At 42.3% G+C, this 24,509-nt stretch overlaps 1 protein-coding gene across 2 annotated transcripts in view; it reads right to left on the bottom strand.

Moving 5' to 3' along the window:
- The window catches only part of SMC2 (structural maintenance of chromosomes 2), a 30,649-nt gene that overhangs the window by 1,000 nt on the left and 5,140 nt on the right, over positions 1 to 24,509 (bottom strand). For both annotated transcript variants that reach the window (XM_060237160.1, XM_060237161.1), the window contains 20 exons: positions 24,285 to 24,323; positions 24,075 to 24,185; positions 23,711 to 23,755; positions 22,798 to 23,031; positions 21,581 to 21,730; positions 19,543 to 19,776; positions 14,314 to 14,473; positions 13,613 to 13,730; positions 12,389 to 12,527; positions 11,844 to 11,963; positions 11,237 to 11,441; positions 10,713 to 10,848; positions 9,961 to 10,085; positions 8,742 to 8,935; positions 7,493 to 7,636; positions 5,772 to 5,966; positions 4,348 to 4,548; positions 3,261 to 3,377; positions 2,808 to 2,968; positions 861 to 1,008 (listed from right to left, as the gene is read on the bottom strand). In XM_060237160.1, coding sequence (XP_060093143.1) covers positions 861 to 1,008; positions 2,808 to 2,968; positions 3,261 to 3,377; positions 4,348 to 4,548; positions 5,772 to 5,966; positions 7,493 to 7,636; positions 8,742 to 8,935; positions 9,961 to 10,085; positions 10,713 to 10,848; positions 11,237 to 11,441; positions 11,844 to 11,963; positions 12,389 to 12,527; positions 13,613 to 13,730; positions 14,314 to 14,473; positions 19,543 to 19,776; positions 21,581 to 21,730; positions 22,798 to 23,031; positions 23,711 to 23,755; positions 24,075 to 24,185; positions 24,285 to 24,323 — 2,976 coding nt within the window. The remainder of the gene's footprint in view (positions 1 to 860; positions 1,009 to 2,807; positions 2,969 to 3,260; positions 3,378 to 4,347; positions 4,549 to 5,771; positions 5,967 to 7,492; positions 7,637 to 8,741; positions 8,936 to 9,960; positions 10,086 to 10,712; positions 10,849 to 11,236; positions 11,442 to 11,843; positions 11,964 to 12,388; positions 12,528 to 13,612; positions 13,731 to 14,313; positions 14,474 to 19,542; positions 19,777 to 21,580; positions 21,731 to 22,797; positions 23,032 to 23,710; positions 23,756 to 24,074; positions 24,186 to 24,284; positions 24,324 to 24,509) is intronic.

A 24,509-nucleotide genomic window follows, 5' to 3' on the forward strand; every position in this document is an offset into this window, starting at 1 on the left:
GTACAAGTGTGCTAGCCACAGACCTGTTATCTGTTCAATAAAAATGGAATAATTTGTTATCCAGTTCTTCATTTTGAGGCAGATCTTTTATTAAAAAGCAAAACAATGGAACAAGTAAGATATTATCTTGAAATTTAGATTAGAAAACCAATTGGCTAAAAATATTTTTTTTTTTTTGGTCATGGCCAGGAAGAAGCGTTACATGAATTTAACCAAGACAGACAACTGATTTTTCTCATGTTTTAATCTGCTTGCTCCAAACCATTCTGGAATCATCAATATGGCTATGGCAAGAGAAGTTCTAGGTATCTGAAGAAAAGGTCTTTTGTTTATTCTGAAGAGAATGGCCAGTACATTTGCTTAGAGTCTCAGATATGGAGGGATGCAAGTTCTCTCTTTCAATACCATCTTCCCAAAGTGAAAACTTTGTGTTCCTTTCTTCTTGCTACCCAGGTAAGACTAAACAGTGCATGGGGTAGGCCTCAATTCCATTTCTCTTTTATTAACATTTATACGCCACTTCGAAAACGCAGGCCCATGCACTCAGCCCAAAGCAAGGACCCAACAAGGGGTAGGCCTTAGAATGATCTGACCTGGCATGAAAGCTCACATTGCTGTGCTAGGAGGTTATGCCTGAAAGGGCTTCCAAACAACCAGACATTTCAGTATTTGATCTGTCTAGCTTTTACCCTTTATCCCTGATGTTGCCTATTACAATACTTTATAAATTGAGCAACTGAGGCACGGTTCATATGCCTGGGAGGACCCAAGGAATCTATGACTAAGCTAGGGTTGGAACATCACTTGCAACTGTTGATATTCCCCATAAATTGTAGCCGCTGCTATCAGGTGCCTCTTACCTGGGAATGTCTGAAGTGGGTACGAAGCATCTGCCCAATATTCTGGGTATGGGAGAGATCGAGGGCAGCATCCACCTCATCTAAAATGTAAATTGGAGCAGGTCTGAAGAGAAGCATAGCCAAGATCAGAGACAAGGCCACCAGAGACCTGGAACAGAAAAAAAACCCTTAGATGTAGCTTGGGAATTGAATTGGATGAAGTTTTTTGCTCTCTAGGTAGAAGAAGAAGAAGAAGAATTGCAGATTTATACCCCGCCCTTCTCCCTGAATCAGAGACTCAGAGTGGCTTACAATCTCCTATGTCTTCTCCCCCCACAACAGACACCCTGTGAGGTGGGTGGGGCTGAGAGGGCTCTCACAGCAGCTGTCCTTTCAAGGACAACCACTGCCAGAGCTATGGCTAACCCAAGGCCATTCCAGCAGGTGCAAGTGGAGGAGTGGGGAATCAAACCCGGTTCTCCCAGATACGAGTCCACACTCTTAACCACTACACCAAACTGGCTCTCACTACACCAAACTGGTAGGAAAAAAAATCTTTTATCTACAGAGCATAGTTCGTTAAAAATACTCACTAATATGCAGATAGACTGTTTAAATGGATAAATTGAACCTCATTAGTCTTAAAATTCGAGTATGGATTCCTTCCAATACCCTTACAACCAGTGTGCTAAGAACTCCAGGCAAAACCAGGACATTTGTATTATATAGATAACATTCTGTATAAAAGGTTATTACAATATAAGTACTGAATGGATGGCTGTTTTTCCCTTCAATGTAACATTCAAGACCTCCAGTAATATAACTTAGTACAGTTTGGGTGATGGATGCAGTTTTTTTTGTTTGAGAGCATGCTGCAATTTACATTCTCTCAGTAACCCTGGTAACAGTAGCTGATCCAGGGTATGCAAAACTGATAGTTGTTTTCTTAAACCAGGGGTCCCCAACCCCTTTCAGCTGATCGATGCCTTTGAAATTGACACAGGCTGGTAGGCGCAATTACAAAATAGCTGCCATGGGAGGTCAAGTCAACCACAAAGTATCAGGAAGTGAGAATATGCGTAACTCAGATAGTAGTTCTTCAACACTTCAGGCAGAAGTGGTGTTTAAAAGGACACCTTTTAAAACTAATGTTAAAAAATATTTTTGTTCATACACACAAGCACTCAGAAACCCTTATCTGGCAGTATCTGTCTTCATTTTACTGGCATCTATACAAAATGAAAACAGGAAAAAAAATGTTTCTTCACCTGGATATCCCTTTACATGAGCTCTTTTCTCATGTGTTCTTAACCTGCCTATTACATGTAACAATGACAGCTGGTTGCTGAGCATGTTTATATAGAGATTCTTTTCTGATTTTGACAGAAACATAGGTAATTTTCGAGAAGTGACCAAAATTTGATGTAGTGATGTTATTGTCAACTTCCATCTGAATTAAAACCAAGACGATAGGAAGACTCTATAGAAGTTTCAGTTAGGTGCATTAACTATTTTAGGTGTACGTCCCAACTGTATAGTCAGAATCAAATCCCACTGTATTTTTAGAGCATCACTCTGCTATTTGCACAGGTACCTTGCACAAAGCCACTGTCGGCATTATGACATCTCAAAAAGCCCCACTAAAAGTGCATTTTGAAAGTTCCAAACAGAACCCAGAGCAGCTTATTTTACCCCAACTGCTACTTGGGACAAGCCCTTAGCTTTCTTACTCCCCAAGGCAAGAACATTCCAACACTGGACTGATTGCACTGCTAAAAGAGAATAGGTCCGAGCTAAGACCAATCACCTATAAAAGTCAGCATCTAGATTGCTATGCAAAATATTTGCTAAAAAGAGATGCTTCATGAGAACTTTAGGATAAGAGAAAGATTATTTAAGAATAGTGAGAGGAAACAGAAATGTCTAACCTATGCCATTCAGTCATTTTCCCACTAGAAATGCACTAACCTTTGCCCCCCACTTAATTCAGTTAAGTTCTCCTTCCAGGTGTTTCCCAGGGCAACTCTGAACTCCAGACCATCTAGGACAGTTTGCCCTTCAGGAGGGGATAACATAGCATTGGCCCCTGGCAGGAGAGTTGAGAAAATTGAGCCAAAGTCTTTGTTTACCTAGAAAAAGCAGAACACAAATCTGTCATGTTTCCAGACTTTTAACAGTGCTTAAATGCAGTAGATTTTGCCTGAAATGGTCATAAGTACATTTACTGCAAGACAATGTTCAAAAGTGTATTTTTATTTTGCAGCTCTTGATTTCTAATACTGCATTTGTCCATACTGGGTAGGATCCAGATACAATAGTATATCCTTGAATCGTAACAGGCTCACACAATTAAATGCATTTTTTGTCAATGCACAAGTACAATCAGACTAATAGGCACATGCTGGAGGTAAGGGGACCTACCTTTTGCCAGGCAATGTTTAAAGTTTCATTTTTCTTTAGGTCAAGTTCTGCAATAGTTGCTAGGATTTTAAACTTGTCGTTCTCAACAATTCTTTTCTTCTTCATTAAGTCATTGTACTAAAACAAGAAGATCAGCAAACATTTTCACACAAATCGGCAAAGGACAAATTAAACTTCTGTCTTAAGAGTGGTGGTTTCACTTTTTTTTAAGAAGTCTGAGTAAGTTCACCAAAGCAATGCTCTCGCAGGGTGCGTTTTACCCAGTTTGTCACAGTCATATGGTGGAGTGCAAGTATGAACAAACATTGCAGTAGTTTTTAAATGCAAGACTGATTCTTTGGAACTGTAGAATTGTTTTGAGATTAAGAACATGCGGGCAACAGACCTTCCTTCTGTTAGTTGACCAGTTCTGCTCATGCTGCCATAAATTCATCATATGAGTAGGCATTCCAGCACCACGTAGGCAGATGTCACTAGAGACTGACTGTTGGAAGAATTATCCCTCCCTTAATGGCATTACACCATGAAATCTGAAGTGACCCCTTGAGCATTTCAGGACAGACAAAAAGAAGGACCTCCTTGCGCAACAAGTAATTAAATTCATGGCTAGTGGATGTACTATTGGCTACAAGCACAGCTTTAGAAGGGGATTAGACAGATTCATTAACAATAGGTCTGTGACTACTAGCCATACTAACTAAAGGGAACCTTCATCTTCAGAAACAATAAACCTCTAAAGTGCTACGAGGCAGCATGAGGGGCCCCTTACCCCCGTGCTGCTGGGCAACTGGTTGGTCACCGTGTGAAACAGGATGTTGGACTAGATGGATCAGCAGGATCTCTCTCCTGTTCTCATGGTTAACAGAATCGAGTAGATTTCACAGCTAGAAAAATACTTTTGCTAGAAAAATACAGGCACTTGCTCCTTATATATGCACCTAAAGCAAACCCAAGGACAGAATATCTGCAACATGTGGTTTGGATGTTAAAAAACAAAATCTGCTGCATCCACATCCGAGCAAGACAATGTAACAGGGCACGATGGGATACACCATAGCAGGAGAAAACGGGCTTATGTGCCACTTACTCGTTCTTCTGCCTCAGAAAGCATGTTCATTGCTCTCATGTTCACATTCCTGCTCAGATTCTCTTTCTTTTCCTGCAGCTTCTGCAGCCTTTGACCAGCTTCTTTCGGGTTATTCGTTTTGAAGTCGTAAGCGGTGTTCAGCTGGCCAAAAAGGTGCTTCTCCGCAGCTATCCATTTATAGTCCTTAAGCATTTTAGCCACCTGTTAATACACACATGAAGAAACCAGTGGAGACCATTTACTGCAGCATCCCCATACACTGAGGAAAGCATCCTGCAAACATTTAACATGGCTGCTACTCAAGCCTGCCACAAGAGGGTTGAAAAGCTTTTTGCAGATTAAGCCATGATGTATCCACTTCTCTATGCTTTTCTAAGCATAAAATCTGCCAATAGCCAAGCAGCGGCATCATCCCAAGAGTGGAAGTACTGGAATTCCCTGGTGTATGAACATGGAGTACAATCAGCTTCCAATTTCTATGCAGATAGATAAAACTCTGTACCAGGTTATTAGGAGAAAAGTAAAGAAAATACTAGCAGCGTAAATCAATTCTGATCCTCATTTAAACCTTCACAACATCCCTGTGGGGTAGGTTAGGCTATTGTGTTGCATTTTTGATACGAAAAGCAAAAGTTTCTTTGTACGGAGGGAACTGATCTAAGGACTGAGATATTACAGGGAGTTTCTCTGGAATTTTCCATTTTCTAACAGAATCACAAAGTCTTGCAGGAGAAAAAGCAGCAAGAGTCCAGTAGCACCTCAAAAACTAACACAATTTGTGTCACGGTATGAGCTTTTATGAGTGACTGATCACTTCTTCAGGTAAGTTTTGTAGTTACAATACTTTAACAAGCTGCAACAGAGAATGGGAGACAGAGGAGAAAAACATTCCTTCGGGTTATCTAGGAGTTCTTCTATCCCTTACAAAGCAACTCTGCCCATGCATGTTTGTTTTCAATTATAACTTATTGGCGTGCTATTACGAAACACCTGAACTCTTTCAGTACCTCCCTAATCTCATCAAACAGGCCATACAACACAACTTCAATCAGGCTTAAACGCCTTGAAATAAAAGGGCTTGAGCATAGCTAATGCACTGAACCATGGTCAACAGAGTGCAGGTGCTACAAAATCTTTTCCCAGCCAAGCCTGTGCCTGCCCCACCTCACTTGCGTCCTGCCCAGTTGTTTTGCAAGTCATGCTGGGCAACGATGCCAGCTGCAAGCATGGCACCTCTATTAACTCAAACTGGTGCAATGAATCTTCTGCTTTCAGAGTGCCTGGAAAAGCAGCATACAGCTGTATTCAGTTTTTAAAAATGTACGGGCACATGAGCTGATGTAATGGAGTCAGTTATAGATGGGGGGGGGGAGTATTTACTCACACAAAATATCAGGAGTAGAAATCTACAGTAGCATACATACCTTAGCAGAAGCTTCAGAAGCCTCCCAGTTGTGCTTACTGATGTTATGTTCTAGTTCTTTGATCTTAAGCTGTAAGTCATTATTTTTCTCTTTATACTTTGCGGCTTCTGCACATTTGGCTTTGATCGCTTTTTCCTGGGCCATCACTACCGCCTTTTGCTCAGCCAACTCCTCCTGAGCCTTCTTCACAGACTCCTGAACAGGTAACAAGACAACGATCTTCCTTCGAGCACCATAGCATGAGGGCTGTGTAAGGTTCACGGTGCACGCAAAAAAACTGCAGAACAGGGCACACCAACTGGCTGACCCTTGGGGAAAGCCCCAAACCTAGAAGTTGCCCCAAGGTGTGACGAAGGGCCTCTGACTTACATTATTAGTAGTCAGGATGTCAAAGATTTCAGGTTTTCACGGCTGGTAACATCATTAGGGTTTGTAGAATCTTTCGGGCTCAAGTGCCATGTTCTACTGGAGAAAGTTTTCCTTCCAGAACGAAACGTCTGGAAGGAAAACTTTCTCCAGTAGAACACGGCACTTGAGCCTGAAAGATTCTACAAACCCTAAGTAGTCAGGATGGTTTAAAGGGAATTTCTGGGCTCAAAATCAGCAGGCCACTGAGTTCCAGTTGCCGGGGAGAGAACAGCAAAGGGAAGGGTATTGTCTTCAAACTCTGTAAGGGCTTCCTGCGGGGCCACTAGGGCACTTTCACACACAATCAATAATCCACTCTCAATGCCCCTCAGCAATCGTTTGCAAGCAGATTTTACTGTTTCACAGGGTAAAATCCAGTTGCAAAATGCATTGAAAGCACATTATGTAGTGCATTGCTACAACACATTTGAAAATACATTAACCAGTGACAGTATGTAGCCTGGTGCTTCTAGGGTTTCTCTCCCACCCACCCCTTACCGGCTTTCTAGAAGCTTGATAATAATAATAATAATACTTTTTATTTATATCCCGCCCTCCCCGACGAGGCAGGCTCAGGGCGGCTCACAACATATAAATACAATGTACAGTAAAACCATAATATGCGATAATTACAATTAGATAAAACCATCATTAAATCAACTTGTATTAAAATTAACATTATGGTGCTATGACTCAGATCTTCTATAAAATTCAGTGGCTAAAACATTTCCAGCGACTCTATCTTGGCTCAGCATTAAGTGAAGGCTATTTTAAAGAGGAAGGTCTTGCAGGCCCTGCGGAATTGGTCTAAACCCCGCAGGGCCCGCACCTCCTCCAGGAGTTGGCTCCACAGTAGTGGAGCTGCAATAGAGGAACTGCAACCTAAATCTAAATTGCCATCGGGAACTGTTTTCATTATAAACTGTATTGCATTTTAATATTAATTTAAATTAACTGAAGCAGGTTGCGTTTTATCTTGATGTAAGCCACCCTGCTCACAGGGAAGGACAGCCAAAAAGTCTAAGTAATAAAATTATTCAGCGTGTGTGACAGCGTGTGGATGAGATGGCTTTTTAGTTTGATCTATCAAGAGTACTGGAGGAGTCATAACCACAGCAATGAGACTTGCAACCAAGCCATTTTAAAGAAAGGGGCCTTAGCCCTGCCACCCCACCCCCGCCCCAAAGCAGTCCTCTTTGCCAATACAGAATATCCCGAAAGGTCCCAAAGACTGCTTAGGTGAGAGTGGGCAAGCGAGAAAGGCTAGATATGAAGATGGAGTCCGCTGGTTAATTTGAGTTGAGAGGACTCACCTTGTTCTTTGCTACCTCAACCGAGATTTCCTCAATCTGCTCCTGTAAGGATTTAATAGCTTCATTCACAGCATCAATCTGTTGGTTGTAAGAGGCCTGTTCTTGTTTCAGCTCTTCAAGTTCTAACTTCAGTGCTTCAACCGCCTAAAGAAAAAGTATTTCACACACACACATTAATGATTGTACTTAACTTAGTTTTGATCACAGAGTAGATCTCCCTCTTGCACAGTATCCAGAATTTTTTACCTCCATGGAATTGCTGCTACATCAACTTGTTTTAAGAAACCCGTATTTGTGAGAAAACTCTTTTGCTTGTTCAAGAGGATTTTCAGGCTTTAGGAAATACAATTGTTCGTTTTTGTGTTCTTAGTTCACATGCCATCAGGTTGTTTATGTCTCACCAGAGCCCCACATGAGCTGAGCACATGAACACAAACATCCCTATGCAACGGAAGTGATGGAGTTTTTAATGGAAGCTTGCCTGCTATTATCGATCTCATCAACTATGAACTCTGGAATAAGCTTCCAAGGAAACTCAGGATTTTCTTAAGCCCAGTGGTTTATAACAATATCAGAATACCACTGTTGTCTTAAAAGACAAAAACATCACTGTTGTCTTAAACCAAGTCTAAGATAAATAGATAAAATGCAAAGTTTCATGTTGCTGTGCATGACTGAGAAATCCCTCCTTGCCTGCAAAGTGCTTTTCTCACTGGGCATCATAAAAGCTAATGCAAAATCAAAATTCTTTTACCAATATCAAGTGAAGTCTTCTGTAGAAGCAATGGGAAACACCTCCAGTGTGATGTTGCACAGACATAGCTGCACTGGCTTGTGCATAGCACATATCCACTAAGCTTGGTTGTAAAACCCATTAGTTGGCTTTAGCCAAGACACCATTCTCCACCTAGCCTAGCCTTACAACAGCTGTGTAAGCAAATGCAAAACTCTGAGCTCCATCAAGGGAAGATTCAAGCACCCATGGTTAGACTAGAACTGGAAGATCCAAGCTCAATGCCCCACTAAGCCATGAAGCTTACCTGGTGAACTTGGGCCTGTCACTCACTCAACCTAACCTACCTCACAGGGCTGTTGTGAGGATAAAATGGGGAACAGCATGGGACTGCATTGATAACCATGTATGCTACTGTCAGATCCTCTGAGGAAGGATGGGAGAGGACAGTCAATGAACACACCTCTTTTCAATGCTGTTTAAAGGCTTCATTACATTAGTATTACAGAGTTTTACCTGTTCGTTTCCTTTCATCTTTTTGCTGGAACTGTCAGCCTTTTTCTTGGCATCATCCAGCTTTCGTTGGGCATCTTTCAATTCCTTCTCCCGTTCTGCTTCTGCATTTTTCATTTTGTCTTCGAGCACTTTTAGCTTCTCCTCTGCTTTTTTCTGAACTTCTTTGGTTGTCTTCAAAGTCTCCTTACTTTCCTCTGAAGAGAAACACAGTGTTGATCCCAGGTTTTGATGAAGAAGGGACTTATAACAATGATGTAGTAAGGGAAGGGAGAGAGAGAAAGAGAAACCACTACACACATTTGAAAGATTTCGTTCCTGAAAGCCAGGACAGAACAAAATCCCTAGTTGGTTTGTTTAGGTATTTATACCCAGCTTTTCTTTCCAGAGCGGATAGCAGTGTCTTACAAAGTACCATAATCAATTTAAGCAGACAGTCACCCCAAAGAATATCTAAGCTGCATCCTGTCTCAAGAAAGGGTCATAGGCTGCAAGCCTCTAGGTTTCTGTAACTGGAAGGCTATACAGAAGTTCAGGTCAGAACTTAAGCTTCCCAAAATTCCTATCCTTTGCTTAGCTATGGTTTTTTTAAGCATTATAATTAAAACTAAGCTTGGCCTTTATATACTAGGACCACTATTGTTTTCAACTCTTTACATTGTCTTGCTAGCCAGGTCCACCAGCTATGCACACTGGAGGGGATCATAGGACCACTATTATTTTCAACTCTTTACATTGTCTTGCTAGCCAGGTCCACCAGCTATGCACACTGGAGGGGATCAGAGGGAATTTTTAGAAGGAGTCATCAGGCACAACTCAGCAGCAACCAAGCTGGAAAGGGGCACTTCCTTATTGGTTGATGTTGTTTACAGGCAATTGCACTACAGAAGTCTACAGCTGCTGAATGGCCAGTAGGGCCCAGCATGAATGGATGTGGTCATCATCCTGCACTGGAAATTCTTAGCCACTCAGCTGTTGGAGGCCTACACTGTGAAATCCTGGTTGCTGCTGTTCCCTGATGCCTACAGGCTCCTTCTCCCCTATTTGGTTGCTACTCAGCAATGGAAGCTGATATAATAAACAAAATGATACTATTTTGATCACTTTGTTCATTGGGTTTGGCCCATTAACTAAGTACAATAAGGGGGAAAAAACTGGTTAGCTGACCCCTAAACACAATTACAGCCTTGACAGACAAGCCAAGCTGTTGTCTTCTTCTTACCAATGGTTCTCTTCAGCGCATCCAGTTCTTCTTGCTGCTTGTGGTAGGCACTTTGCTGTAGCTTGGTTTGCAACAACTCTGCTTCTTCAGATTTCATCTCCCATTGCTGCTTCAGACGACGATACCTTAATGGAGACAGTCACAAAACATCTCAACTCGTCAGCTCAACTTTCTATTGTTGCAGGGGCTTTGAAAAAAATAAACTGGATGTTAGTAGTAGTTTCTAATCAAGACTATCAAACTGAAAAAAGTGTTGTTTTAATAAGTTAAGTTTTTCTTAGTAATCTAATTGGCAGTGCAACTTATGTAATAGCATGGACTAGGGCAGAAGTAGCATTACTTCAGATAGCTTGTGTGGGAACTTGAGCCTCTGTAGTGTGATTTTTCTGCCTGAAGACCTGAGCTATTTATGTAGTACACAGGGGTGGCCAAACTTGCTTAACATGAGACACATAGAATAAACATCAGAGGTTTGAGAGCCACAAAGGAGGGAGGGAGGTAGAAAGAAAGCAACTTTAAATGCATTCTCCAGGCTGCTGGCTAGCTTGGCGAAGTGATTTTAAAGAGAGAAAAGGCCAAGTTGGCTGACAGGGTGGTGGGGCTTTGAGAGCCACACAATACGTGTGAAAGAGCCACATGTGGCTCCCAAGCCACAGTTTGGTCACCCCTCTTAGTACATTTTATCCCACTCTTCCTCTAAAGAGCTTATGGGTAAAATACTTCTGTTCAAGAGAACCATGATCAGGACTTACTTCTCAGCAGTATGTTTCACATCAGACAATTCCTTTTCTATGAACTGAAGCTCAGCCTCCCTTGCTTCAAGCTGCTCTTGTGCATCTCTCACCTCTTGGAGCTTGCACAAAACTGAGGCAGACTGTGATCGTGCACCTGGCTCAGAATAGAAAAGAGGCAGAAATATTTGCTTGAATGAAGGGGCCAGTTCACTTACACGATTACTCTGAAAAGGATCAGAAAAGTCCATTATAGGGCCAAACAAGATATAATGGTGGATGATATCTGTTGGCTTACATAGGGCAAAGAGCTCCAGGAGAATTTATTACAGGAGAACAGTGAAGTTAGGGAGATATTATTAACCCCCACCTTACACTGTACCCCTCATCTACTTTTCCCATCCTGTGCAACTGCTGTCAGCATTACAACAGCAATACCTCAAAGAGCTGTCACAGATCTTCTGCTGTCTAGATTTGCTATCTGCACAGTTAAAAAAGTTCAATACAGTATTTAAATGTACAGTATCACCAAATGATGAAGTTACCTCCAGTCAGTGTGCCCTGAGGATCAAAGGTGTCTCCCCCAAGAGTGACAGTTTTCGTCATTATCTTCTTGTCAAAGGAGACTTTCTTGGCATTGTCCATGTTGTTACAAACCAGAGTGCCTCCAAAAACATACTCCATCGCCTTTTGCACTTCAGATTCATATCCCACCAGAGAAAGAGCCAGATGGACATTGTCCTCCCCAACCTAGCATTCAAGAGGAAAAGTATTAAGACTGTACAAATAGATGGGAAGGCAAAATGATCCTGCCTCAAGAGCTCTCTCTCCCGTTCTTCAAATCAATATGTATGTTGGCGTGCAAAACTGACAGCAGATCAGAGCAATCGTTCAATGACCTCCCATGCGGAGATGGGACCAAGAAATTCAGAAGATGGCCAAAGTTATCTACACCTAGCTCAGGGTAATTCTTGTAAAATACACACCCAGACTGTCATAGGGCTTTTAAAAGACTAAGGAAAGTGCAGATTACAGAAAAGAGAACTTCAAAAATATATGGTAAGAAAATTAGCTAGCTATACACCCTATCCACGATGTAACAAGACTGTAGAAAACACTTAGCGAATTTTGTGGCTAAGAAGGAGGCCTTACCAAGTTCTTAGCTGCTTTGATAGCTCCTTCCCCAACACACCTTGCTGAAATTTTGTTCAATGGAATAAAGGTATATCGACGTTTCAGCTCACCATTTTTTAGTAGTTTTTTGACAGTAACCTGAAGTAGGAAGGTTAGAAAGATCCACATTTAAGTGCCAAGCCATTTAGAAAGATCCACACTTAAGTGCCAAGCCATTTAGTTTATGCCTTCTGATAGATTAAAGGCTTAAAAATCAGCCAAACTCTTTTAAGGGTTAAATCTTGATCTGTATGTATACCATGAACTACGTATCTCACTTGGGATCTCACTCATAATGGCTATGGTCATGAAAAAGAGATGATTTACATATTACATTCTCAGGGGTACACTCAAAACTGTTAATATGTGACTGAGACAAACCCACAAGAACATTGTAAAAGTACATTCATCATGGCTGCAACTTCCTTTCAAGTCAGTGGCAAACTCAAGCTTACTATGAAACAGGCAGAAAGTTCTCAGGGGACTAGATACTTTTTGTTTAGTTACATCTATGAGAAACATACCTCTGTGTCCACCACAACATTGTAGAGTCGACTCCCAGCAACCACTTCTAATGCTGTTGCTGTGGAGGCATCTTTCACAGTAATCAGAGATGCAACAAGCCCTTTCACATGGCCAGGGTCCCAGTTTTTTTCTGGATTCCTTAAAAAGAAACAAATACTCATTTAGCAGCTTGTGGACGTTGCTGTGAGGCTGAGGTTTGTGAAACAAATTTAAGAGGTGCATACATCATGAGAACTATGGAAGTGTGACAAGACTTTAGATCAGGAGACCTCAATGTGTTGCCCATGGGACCATGGTGCCCAAAGACATCTCTCCTGGCACCCACCAAGTGTATTTAGGGAGTGGGCAGGGCCAGGTAGGGCTTTTGCCCAGCAGGGTTTCTGACTGGCTCTTCAGATTTAGGGGAGGGATGGTGGCTCAGTGGTAGAGCATCTGCTTGGTAAATAAGAAGGTCCCAGGTTCAATCCCTGGCATCTCCACTAAAAAAGGGTCCAGGCAAATAGGCGTGAAAAACCTCAGCTTGAGATCCTGGAGAGCCGCTGCCAGTCTGAGTAGACAATACTGACTTTGATTAACCGAGGGTGTGATTCAGTATAAGGCAGCTTCTTATGTTCATTCTTTTAAATCTTACTTTGGCAACAGCAACCACCACAGCAGAAGGATCTGCACTGAGTGACTGATGTTAAGCCGTGGCAATCATTTTGCGGCTGGCTCCACCTCCTGTGGCTGCCATTTCATTGTAGCCCCCACCATGACGTGCCACACCACAATTCCAAATGGGCCTGCAGGCTCAAAAAGGTTGGAGATCCCTACTCTAGATGCCCCAGTTAATCCCACCACTTCATATCTGAGTTGAGGGAACAATCACACCGTTTATGCCCCCAAACACTCATTTTTTACTACCTGTCCCAAGAGCTAGGATCATACCAGGTAGTAGAAAAGATTATTAATCACTTGAAGAATCCCTGTTAGAGGACCCCTGAAGATCTGACAGATCTTAACAGGGTTAATCTTCTGAAACGCAGGTATACATTTGGGTGAGGGGGTCAGTTAAGTTGGGTCAGACATCAATAAACTGACATTTTTTTGTCTGAAGTATCTTGCCAAATGAATAATTTCTAAACTACAACAGAGATCATACACGAAGTATCAGATCGCTGAATTTTCTTTTCTACTCAGCTTCAATATTTTAAACAACAAAGGCAGACAGTTCTGAGTTTTACCTGTATTCAAAGCGTAAATTGGGGAATTTGGCCATTAGTGCTTCGTACGACTCCCTTAGCTGGTTCACTACACGAGACAGTTCTCTTAGTTTTTGGAGAAGGGTTTCCTCTTTTTTGTCTAGAACATCCAAACAAAGACAAATCACTCATCATCTTTTTACAAGGCTCACCATGGGATCGTTAGGAGGGAATGCTCAATATTACATTGGCTGGAATGTATAAACTGACAGCAACTTTTATTTAAGCACCACAGGACATGAATCATAGGACTCAATGTAGATGTGAGCCTTGGATAAGAGCACTTCCCTGTGTAAGAATTCCATGTGGCTCTCATGTTTCAAGTGGGCAATATGTGTACATCTGTGACTACTGTTATCTTTGCTAATCACTAGCATAACATTTTTCTATTTCTTTTCAGAGACACAGCTCTAAGTAAATCAAAACCCCTGCTTGTAAAAAGCCCCCATATATTTTTGTTGTGACTCCTTTTTCAGCATCCCTTTATCCATGGCAAAGCCCTAGTTTCTCAGAATCACAAATCCCTTGCTACCTGTTCCAAGAGCCATGATAATACTAGGTAGTAGAAAAGAAAAATTAATCACTTGAAGAATCCCTGATAGAGGACACTTGAAGATCCAAGACTTGGTATTCCCATTCCCAATCCTCAAACTACAAGTTGTCATTCAGTTGATGAAACAAACCTTCGTAGTTGAGCTTCTTCATTTCATGCTCTAGTTTCTCTTTCTGCTTTTTGACAGCTTCAAACGCATCTTGATCTTTCTTGTAGCCAGCATCCTTCGTTTTCACTTCAGCCTGTTTGGTCTTAAGCTCTTGCTGGGCATGTTTCAGCTTCATCTGAGCCTATAAAGGAAGTTCAACACAAATTTTCAGATCCACTTCTTTCCTAATGAACATACAGTTACTATTCAAAACCAGGTAGCTTATTTGGCATTACAAGCAGAATAACCACGGGGATTAGACAAATTCAGGGAAGAGAAGTCTATCAATGGTACCACTGCTAATTTAGAGTTCAAGTTGGCATGCAAGGGAGAGATTTTTATATGCAAAGTGTTGAGGGAAAAGGCTCACAGTAGGCCATAAAGCAGTTGATCTCCTTCTGTAGGCCATATCCCAGCAGGCCTCTCACCACCTGGAACAGCCAGGTCTATACTGTGCAGACACAATGGAGGCAGAAACTGGGCTCAAGGCGGTTTAGCCTGTGTCTTCTCAGATTAATCCTGAGTCTTCCTTCACTGTTGTGCTAGTTGCCTCCCGTTTTTTCATCCCTGCAACCTCTCAGTAAAAAACAGGTTGGTTACCTGTAACTGATGATCTTCAAGTGGTCATCTGTGCAGTCACACACATGGGTCTTGCCGCTGGCAATGAATCCATACCTCGGAGTCTCCAATAGCTCACCTAGAGGATTTTTTGGCACGTTCTCCCGCTTGTCCTGGGGAGCAGGCATCGACTGCGCATGCCTGGAGCGAGCAGGAGGCGCCCTTCCCACTCAGTTTCTTCCAGCCGCTACTGACAGTCTATGTAGGTAAAAACCAGAGCAGAAAAAGCCAGCAGAGGGGAAGGCTGGGTGGGCGTGTGTGACTGCACAGATGACCACTCGAAGATCATCAGTTACAGGTAAGCAACTTGTTTATCTTCATCATGGGGTCTGTGCAGTCCCACACATGGGTGACTAGCAAGCTGAAAGTCAGAAAGGAAGGTGGGTGCTGGCAAGAAAAATATTTTTATACTTACAATGTACGTATGCACTCACCTGGGGTGATTTCAGTGGAAGATGGCCCTGAGAACCGTTTGGCTGAAGGAGGCATCTCGTCTAGCACGAACGTCCAAAGCGTAGTGGGAGACGAACATGGATGGAGAGGACCATGATGCAGCAGAACAAATGTCTAAGGAGACGCCCTCCAGGAAGGCCGAGGAGGCTGAGACTGCTCTCGTCGAGTGAGCCTTGAGACCCTCAGGTAAAGGTTGCTTAGCAACTTCGTAGCACAACCGGATTGCAATAGATATCCACTTAGAGAGTCTCTGGGTAGAAATTTTGGGGATTGCTGTAGGCCACAAACAAGTTAGGGTCCTCACGGAAAGGTTGTGTACAAGAGGTAAAAAGACAAAGCTCTTTTGATGTCGAGGGTGTGTAGAGCTCTTTGTGCAGAGTCCTTAGGATCAGGGAAAAACGTGGGCAACGAAGTAAAAGTTGAAAGATGAAATTTCGACACAACTTTGGGTAAGAAAGCCGGATCTGCTCTCAGGACCACCTTGTTCCTGTGAAAAACTGTATAAGGTGGGTCAGAGCGGAATGCACACAAGTCACTAGCTCGCTTACCAGAAGTGAGCACAACCAGCAAGGCAGTTTTCCAAGAAAGGAAGTTGAGCCCCCCAGTGGCCAAGGGTTCAAACGGAGGTTTCATAAGTTGTGCAAGAACTAACGACAAACGGGCACAATTAGTTTGATAGGAGGGTGAAGGTGTAACATACCCCTGAGGAATGATTTGGACAGTATATGGGAGAAAACAATCTGACCATCAATAGGTTTATGGAAAGCCGAGATGGCTGAAAGATGAACCTTCAAGGAGGAATAGCTGAGACCAGAAACTTGCAGAGACAGAAGGTATTCTAGGATCAAAGGGAGAAGTACAAACTCTGGATCAAGTTGCTGAGAAAACGCAAACGAGCAGAAACACTTCCACTTGCATTAGTATGAACGTCTGATAGAAGGTTTCCTGGCATTTAGGATAACTTCTGCAACATTTAATGATAAATGTTTGGCCGAATTCTCCATGCTGTGAGCCAAAGGATCTGTGGATTGTGGTGCCATACTTGGCCGTGATTCTGAGTGAGGTCGTCTGCCAAAGGAAGATGGCGATAGGTATGATTGGACATCTGAAGGAGTCTTGTGAACCACGGTTGCCGTGGCCACCATGGCGCTACCAGGATGCAATCTGTACTGTCCCGAGCGATCTTGAGTAGGGATTGAGTAATCAGAGGAGTTGGGGGGGAAAAGGTAATGAACTGGCCCCTTCCAAATGTGAAGAAAGGCATCATTGCCTCTCCTGGAGTAAAAGAGAGGGCATTTTGAGTTGTCCTTTGTTGCAAAGACATCTATCCGTGGAAACCTGAAGCATGCAAAAATGCAATGCAGGTAGCAAGGATTGAGGGACCATTCGTGGTCGTCTAGGTGAATCCTGCTGAGGGAGTCAGCCAACACATTCTCTATCCCCGGCAGGTGAATAGCAGTCAGGTAGACGTCATTCTTGATGCACCACTCCCACAGGGCTATGGCTAGCCGTCATAGACAGACAGACCCGAGGTAGCACATGAGACTCACGGTACCGAGAAGGTTCACAGTCTCTAGAAGTATTCAGCATCTTGGGTTCGAGAATGCTCACGGTACCGAGATGAAGGATAAGCAAAGTCTCAGGTTCGAGACGGTGAGGATTCAGGGTCATGAAGCCGAGGAAGAGAGATTTCGAGGTCTCTGTGGGACGCGACATCAAGCTCACGGTACTGAGAGCGTCGGAAAACCTCCTTCAAAGGAGAATGGGAGTAACAATAATAGACTCGATGGTGTCGAAGAGATGGAGATCTAGAGACCGAGGAGTACTCATACCGACCCCTTTGGTAGTAATCATGGTGGTCACGGTAGGCTGGTTAACGGGAACGAAAGTCACGGCGGCAAACAGGTGAGCAAGAGCAGACATGTTGAGTGGATACTTGAGTCAAAGATTCCCGGTATAGAGGGGAAACTCTGATGTCCTGAAAGGATCCAAGTTGAAGTAGGGACCGGGCATGTTCTTGAGAAAGGACCAGAGGATTTGAATGAGGGTCAGGCTCAAGAATGTCGAATGGCATCACATTGTGGACAGAGGGCGATCGAGACCGAATCGGAATGACTTCGACCGGAGCTGGAGTATGAGGAGTGAGTTGAGGCATGTCCGAAATGACGTCAGAAGGCGCTGAGAGCTCTGGAGGAATCAGAGGTTGAGTCAAGACAGAATGGGTGGGAGCCGAAGTCATAGCTGTCGAAGTGGTAGCCGTCAGAGAAGTCATGGGAGCCGACCTTGTCGGGTTGCGAGGTTTCTTCGGAACCATGGCCGATGAGTCGGAGTGGTGAGACTTCTTCGAAGACTTATGGCCAGAGTTGAAGTGCTTCTTAAGAAGTGCTCTCTTGTCGGACTTATGCTTCTTAAGAGGTTGAGCAGCAGCCGCCGCCGAATCTCCCGCTCGATGTGGGAGAGGCAGGGAATCAGAACCGGGCATGGCCTGGAGAGACTTCTCAAGCAAAAAACTTTGTGGAGTCTTGCTGCTCGATTTTTGTGCACCTGTTTTCTGAAGCTGGCGCAGTGGGGGCAGGTATCCACCCGATGAGCCTCACCCAAGAAAAAAGGAAATGAGAGTGTCCGTCAGAAGTAGGGATTTTAGACGCACACCTCCGACACTTTTTAAAAGTGGTTTTCCCTTCCATATGCTCCAGACAAGGGAGAGGAAGAAAAGGGGGGGGGGGAAATAAAGGGGAAAGGAATGCACAGAAACACGGGCTTTTTTTTAAAAGGTTTTTTAAGGACGAAAAAAGCAGAAATGAAGATGAGAAAAAAGAATATGATACCACAAGCAGAAAAAAGAGACGAGCTAAGGGAACGCAGCAAGTTAGGTGTTGTCCGGGCGGTAGTAAGGAAGAAACTGAGTGGGAGGGGCGCCTCCTGCTCGCTCCAGGCATGTGCAGTCAATGCCTGCTCCCCAGGGTGAGCAGGAGAGCGCGCCAAAAAACACTCTAGGCGAGCTATTGGAGACTCCGAGGTATGGATTCATTGCCAGTGGCAAAACCCATGTGTGGGCCTGCACAGAGACCATGATGAAGATCAAAGCATTTCCTTGAACTCAGAGAGGGTGTCTAGGAGCAATTATATCAACCAGCCAAGTCATTTTCTCATTCCATAGGTCAACCAGGGCATTGACAGAAGCAACAGGAAAATCATTAGGAGCCATCTGGTTCTGGAGGCAGATCATTTTAACAGATCTCCAACTCCTGCAGAACATTAATATCTCTATAGGTCTAAACCCAAGCAGATATTCACCTGCCCATAAGAAAGAAACTGAATCTATTCCTCCATTTTCAGATCACTTATTTCTGCCTCTATCAAAATACCATATCAACAGTGTGACCCCCACAGTGTGTGGGGGGCCATTTATTACTTGAGACAGACCCATGAGCCACTCTTGATTAGGACACCCACCCCTGAGATCCTGATGGAGACATCAGCTCTAGCAGGGAGATGACTAAGTTACCAAGACAAGCCCAATCTTGTCTCACAGTCCCAAAACTAGGTACATAGCCTCTAAACACAGCATCATCTTAGGAAAACAGTCCCTACAGCCCACAGTAACACCAGTTCCCGACTCTCCCTATGCTGATGTATCCTAGAGTATTCCAGGAGCCACAACTGGGAGAGGCTAACTCCACTATGATATCAGATGCAACCCTACAAAAAGCTCACCACACAATGACCTTTACCCTTTAAGGCAGGGTTCCCCAACATAGTGCCAGTAGGTGCCATTGCACCTGCCAGTGCCTCCTTTGGCACCCACCAAGCTTTTCAGAAACTGGGTGTGAGCACTGTAAAATGTAACTTGTTATTGGCTGCCCTCATTAAAAAAAAAAAGTTTTCCACTGGAGAATCAGGAGGACTGGTAAGCACTTGGGCTTTCCTTAGTCAGTGTATGGTTCCATTTCCCTTTCAGAATTTTCTTCTTCCCGGGAGGTATGAGAAAGGAGGTATTCCATTTGGCTCTGCCTCCTGTGGCAGCCATTTTGAATGTGACTCCGCTTTCTGTGGCCACCTCACCACCACGTCTTGAAATTCCAAAGGCTCTAAAAAGTTGGGGACCCCTGCTTTAAAGTGTCATGGGAAAGTCTGTACCTGTTTAGCTTCAGTTTCTGCTTTGCTGATATTGTTCTTACAAGCCATCATCTGTCCAGCAAGAGTAGCATCCTCCCCATCTTCACTGCTGGACAGGCCAGCAGACACAGCTTTGAAGTGTTTCTCTGCAGCAGCCAAAGCCACTATGTCTGTATCGTTAGCCTCCTGAAGAGCATTCAGATCATCAGTTATCTTCTTTATTTCTTTTTCCTTTGCCACCAAAGCTTTAGAATCCTAAAACAAAACAAAAACAAAGAACTCGCATATTAAGCCATCTGTTTAAGGTAATAATTTAGCAACCTTATTAAAAAGAAGCCAGACAGCCATCTATGTGACAGGCAAACAGCTTGGCATACGTACTGATATGTGGGCCTTTAGTGCACATTTGCAGTACATCCATGGGGCTCTGCTGGTTTTTAGTTCGCCATCTTTGTCAATTGGATGGTTTTTAGGTATTAAATTCTGATGTTATTGATTATTGTAGCCTGCCCTAAGCCCACCTAGCCGCAAATTAAGATATCAAAATGGGCGTTTGAGAAAGAACTTGGCTGGAGTTTTCAGTTGACTTACGAGGAAGCTGCAGGAGCAGCGGAACGCAATCAAATCCGGGATTTGCGTGAAGGCTAGAATTTGTCCTTCAGAAGTCAACAAACAACGGAGGGACTCCTGTGGAACATTATTTTTGAGTCTGTGTACTCATTTTGGAAAACTCAGTGACTGTGTGGGATCCTCCTTGGTATATTGTTTTGAGACTGTTGTTTTCTATTTATACTGTATGAATGTATGCCCACTGTTGTAGGCTGTTCATTTCATTATAATAGAACTTTACATACACCAGTTAAGAGTGTTTGTTTGTGCACAATAGTTTGTATTGTTGTATTTTTGGATTTCATATATTGTGCTGCCACTGTTCTTTTGCACCTGCAGGGGAGGGCAGGACAGAAACCTCAACTATTACTTCTACTACTACTATGGTTTAAAAAAAATAATTCAAGATCCCACTCAACTGTACTACAAGCATTCCTTTTAAGATGTAACATGTATTGACTTTGATAGGAATTATTTCTTAAATATATATGCGTGTGGGAGACCAACCATTAAAATATCGCCAGAAATAGCAGGCAGTCTTTGATGCATAAATACATTCACCTCATTTCCACAAAGTAATGTCAAGAGTTATTGAAACTTTTTGTCTAGGAAGCTCCACCTCCAAGAATTAAAATTTCAGCTTGTGAGGATTGGAAAAAATCATAGTTTGAAACTATGTTGATATTCCCTAGTTTCATTAGGTGATTAAGAGATGCAATAAAAATATATATATCTGAGCAGGACTATAGTATACCACACCTTTTAGCACATACAAAGATGGCAAAAGAAACACGCTTGTGCAATCATCTAGCTCTACCACTTGGAATCCAAAGGCACATTACTTATCCACTGTAAGCACTTTCTTTCATAGGATGCAGTTCAGCAGACACACATATACTGGCAGAAAAGCCAGTAATACAGATCTTTGTGTGCATTTCATAAACGCAGCAAGAAAACAGGATTTGTTTCACTGCTCTAAGGTTAAGTTTTGTTAGATCTTCTAGATGTTTCACTAAATGCTTCATCAGGGGATTTTGTTTAAAAACTACTCTGGCTACTGCCTTGAAGATCCACTGACAAAGCATTTAGCGAAACACAGGGAGCTAGAAGATCTAATAAAATGCTCTGCCTTGCACCTTGTTCTTTTTTTCTCCCACCCATGAATGCGGCTTCTAGTTTCACTGGTTACAGCAGTTAGTATCTATCTCCCTTATAATTACGCAGACATGGATACTTTAGGATATATACAACATATCCACAATATAGGCAATCTCAATTTCTTTAACAAGACCTGCTTTTTTTCTTTGTGTTTAAAATGCTATTAAGTAGCTCTAGAAAAATAGCATTCACTATGTTGCATACTATGAATATATTTAACCATGCACTGCAAACCTGCTTATTTGAGTGTATGCAATGAAGTAGTTTGAAATAGCTACCTTATAATTCTTACCTCTTCCATATTTTTAACAAGCTCTTTATGCTTTTTTTCTTCATTTTGCAGATTCTGTTTTTTGATATCCAGAGTGCTTTGCACTTTGATATCCAGCCTCTGAACTTCTGTAAGAGCATTATCCAGCGAACGCAGCATGCCACCAAATTCCTGCAAATATTTTTAAAGCAAAAGTCAAACTTTATTTTAAAAAACTGAAATGCCTCTATAAATGTCTACCACCTTCCCCTGATACATTTCACCAGCATGTGAGATGCGTCAGATGAAAAGATCTTTTTCTAATCTAAACAAGAAATATTTAAACAAACCTACAAACGGAGTTGTCTTGGCACTGGTAAAAGTCAGATTGTGACATTTTATATGGAAGACAGATCTAATACATCATAGCGTAGAACTGTGAACAGGTAATTTCTCATCCAAAATAGAACTTATCTTGAAAAATCAACATGTGTTATGTCTTTTATATTACTAGGCTACTTAAGACTTTTGGAAGATGACCAGTTGGTCAAATATATTTTCAAACTTTCAGAACACTGCTTTAAAATGTGGAACTCACTGCCACAGGATGTGGCAGCAGCTGCAAGCATAGCCAGTTTCAAGAGGGGTTTGGATAAAAATATGGAGCAGAGGTCCATCAGCGGCTATTAGCCACAGCATATTATTGGAACTGTGTGGGGCAGTGATGCTCTGTATTGTTGGTGCTTGGGGGGCAAAGTGGAAGAGCTTCTAGCCCCACTTGTGAACCTCTTTTTTGGCCACTGTGCGACACAGAGTGTTGGACTGGATAGGCCATTGGCCTGATTCAACATGGCTTCTCTTATGTTCAAAACAGTGTTGTGATGCTCAACTTAGGTTGCAAAAGATCATTCCAGTCCACTTTGGCCAAAATTATAAAGTAGTGATTTATGTCAAATCAGTCTGGCACCAGGCCTAACTATACAGCTTAATTCTTCTTCAACTCTGAGTATCCTTAAATAGAGAACACATGTACAATTCTACTTCTAAGCTGCTGCAAAAGAACTACTCAATTAGACATGGAGTGCATGTTCCTTACCAACTGTTATCCCATCTGATGAACTGAGGTAATTTTTAAATTATATGGCAACAAAACATACATTATTGTCTGATGCATACAAAGAACTCCTATACCTAATCCAGAAGCAAAAATTATTCTTATTATTTGAATTCGCATTTAAGAAAGTTATAACTGTTCTTACTTGATCCTTCTTCTTTTCCATTTCAGCTATTTCTTTGCTGAGTTCCTTCACTGCCTTCTCGTTCTCAGTTATTTCCTCTTTATATTTTGCAGTGGTGCCCTCCATTTCCTTCAAGACATCAGCAGAACGGGCTTGGGTTTCTTCAGCTAACACAAACTGATATGCAACATACAAGCGGCTTAAGTGCTCTGTCTCTCGCATCACTTTTTGGTATTCCAAGTAGGAGGATCGTTCCTGAAGAAGACAACCAATACATGTCAGCTATTGTTTGTTGATAAGACAAACCAAACCAAAGGAACACAGAGAAAGATATGGCCAGCAATACTCAAACTATGTCAACGTATTTCATTAGAAAGTTCAGATTACTGGCCCCAGTAATGGTCAGGTAAGCATTTGAACTGTTGTCCATATGCACAGTCCATCAGGAAGTGTGATCATTTTAAGGACAGGACCTCCTTGATCTCACACTGTAACATCCAGCAACTGTTGTCTGCATGTAGTTCTGTCCCTCATGGAGCAGTTCCATGCCATACTCTTTGTGCAGACACAAGCAGGACTGAATCCATGGAACTCTTGCTACACATGTCAAGGATATTGCTAATAAAAGTTTAACGAAAATACTTTAACACAGGCCTTGACAAAGTTCTTTGGCTCTAGGAGCCAGACCAATAATGTAGGAGTCAGGCCCACTTTTCAATCTTTTGTATTTTGGACTCTAGGCACAACAGTGAAATTTCCAAGTGCCAGGACAAGCTGACGCCTGGGATTTGTCAGGCCTCACGCTAACATGATGAGTTTCAAACCTTTATCTTATCCAAACAACAGACTTTCTCAGTAACTAAGAACTTGTTAACACACATTCAAGTTGTAGAGGAGGGAAAGACCAAACCATTTAAATTCAAATAAGAAATACCTCTTTCAGTTTCTGCAAGGTGGGCATGATTTCTTCCTCCAAGACCTGTCAATAAAGAGCAGAATGTGCTTGGTTTTGATTCACAAGCACTCTCTTAATACTTTAAACAAGTAGGCAGCAATACAGCTTAACAAACAAATTAAAACATTTTTTCAAGATGGCAGTCAGTTCAAAGGAGGAAAAGGTCACACAAAGTAACTTCTGTTCCTCTTTAAGAAGAATCACGCAGGTTCTTAAACAGCTAGTACAAGAAAGGGAGGGAGAACAATTAAAGTCAACTCCCATTTTAAGGAATTTAGGAGCCATTTCACCAGTGCAAATTCAGCACAAAATACAAGGGGCTGATATGGCAAACACTGAGTACCCTGCAAATTTCTTTGACTTTTATTTCTTTTTTCTCAATGGTTTTCTGAGCAGCTATTTTCTTGCACTCATACATCCTTGTGCCGGCTGCTTCTTCAATCATAGACAAAATCTATAGGGGAGGGGAGAAAAACATATTACGACCTGAGGCAAGATCAAGGCCAATTGCCAAAATGTTATACAGACATATACAACTGAACAAGAACATTACCTCTGGAGGTTTCATATTGAGAACTTTGGTTATCCGACCCTAGCAACAGAGAGGCAAAATAACCATCTGTTAATATCAAGCACTTTAAAACCTTTTTCTTACATGGTGAGATATGAGACTCACATTATTTGTATATGAAAAGATACGTCTGAGAACCAATAATTAACATAATGGACTCCAGGATCTCATTGGTAGGTAGGTAGGTAAGGCACAATCTTATAGGAA

This window comes from Heteronotia binoei, chromosome 4 (genome assembly GCF_032191835.1).
Source record: "Heteronotia binoei isolate CCM8104 ecotype False Entrance Well chromosome 4, APGP_CSIRO_Hbin_v1, whole genome shotgun sequence".
NCBI classification, from domain to species: domain Eukaryota; kingdom Metazoa; phylum Chordata; class Lepidosauria; order Squamata; family Gekkonidae; genus Heteronotia; species Heteronotia binoei.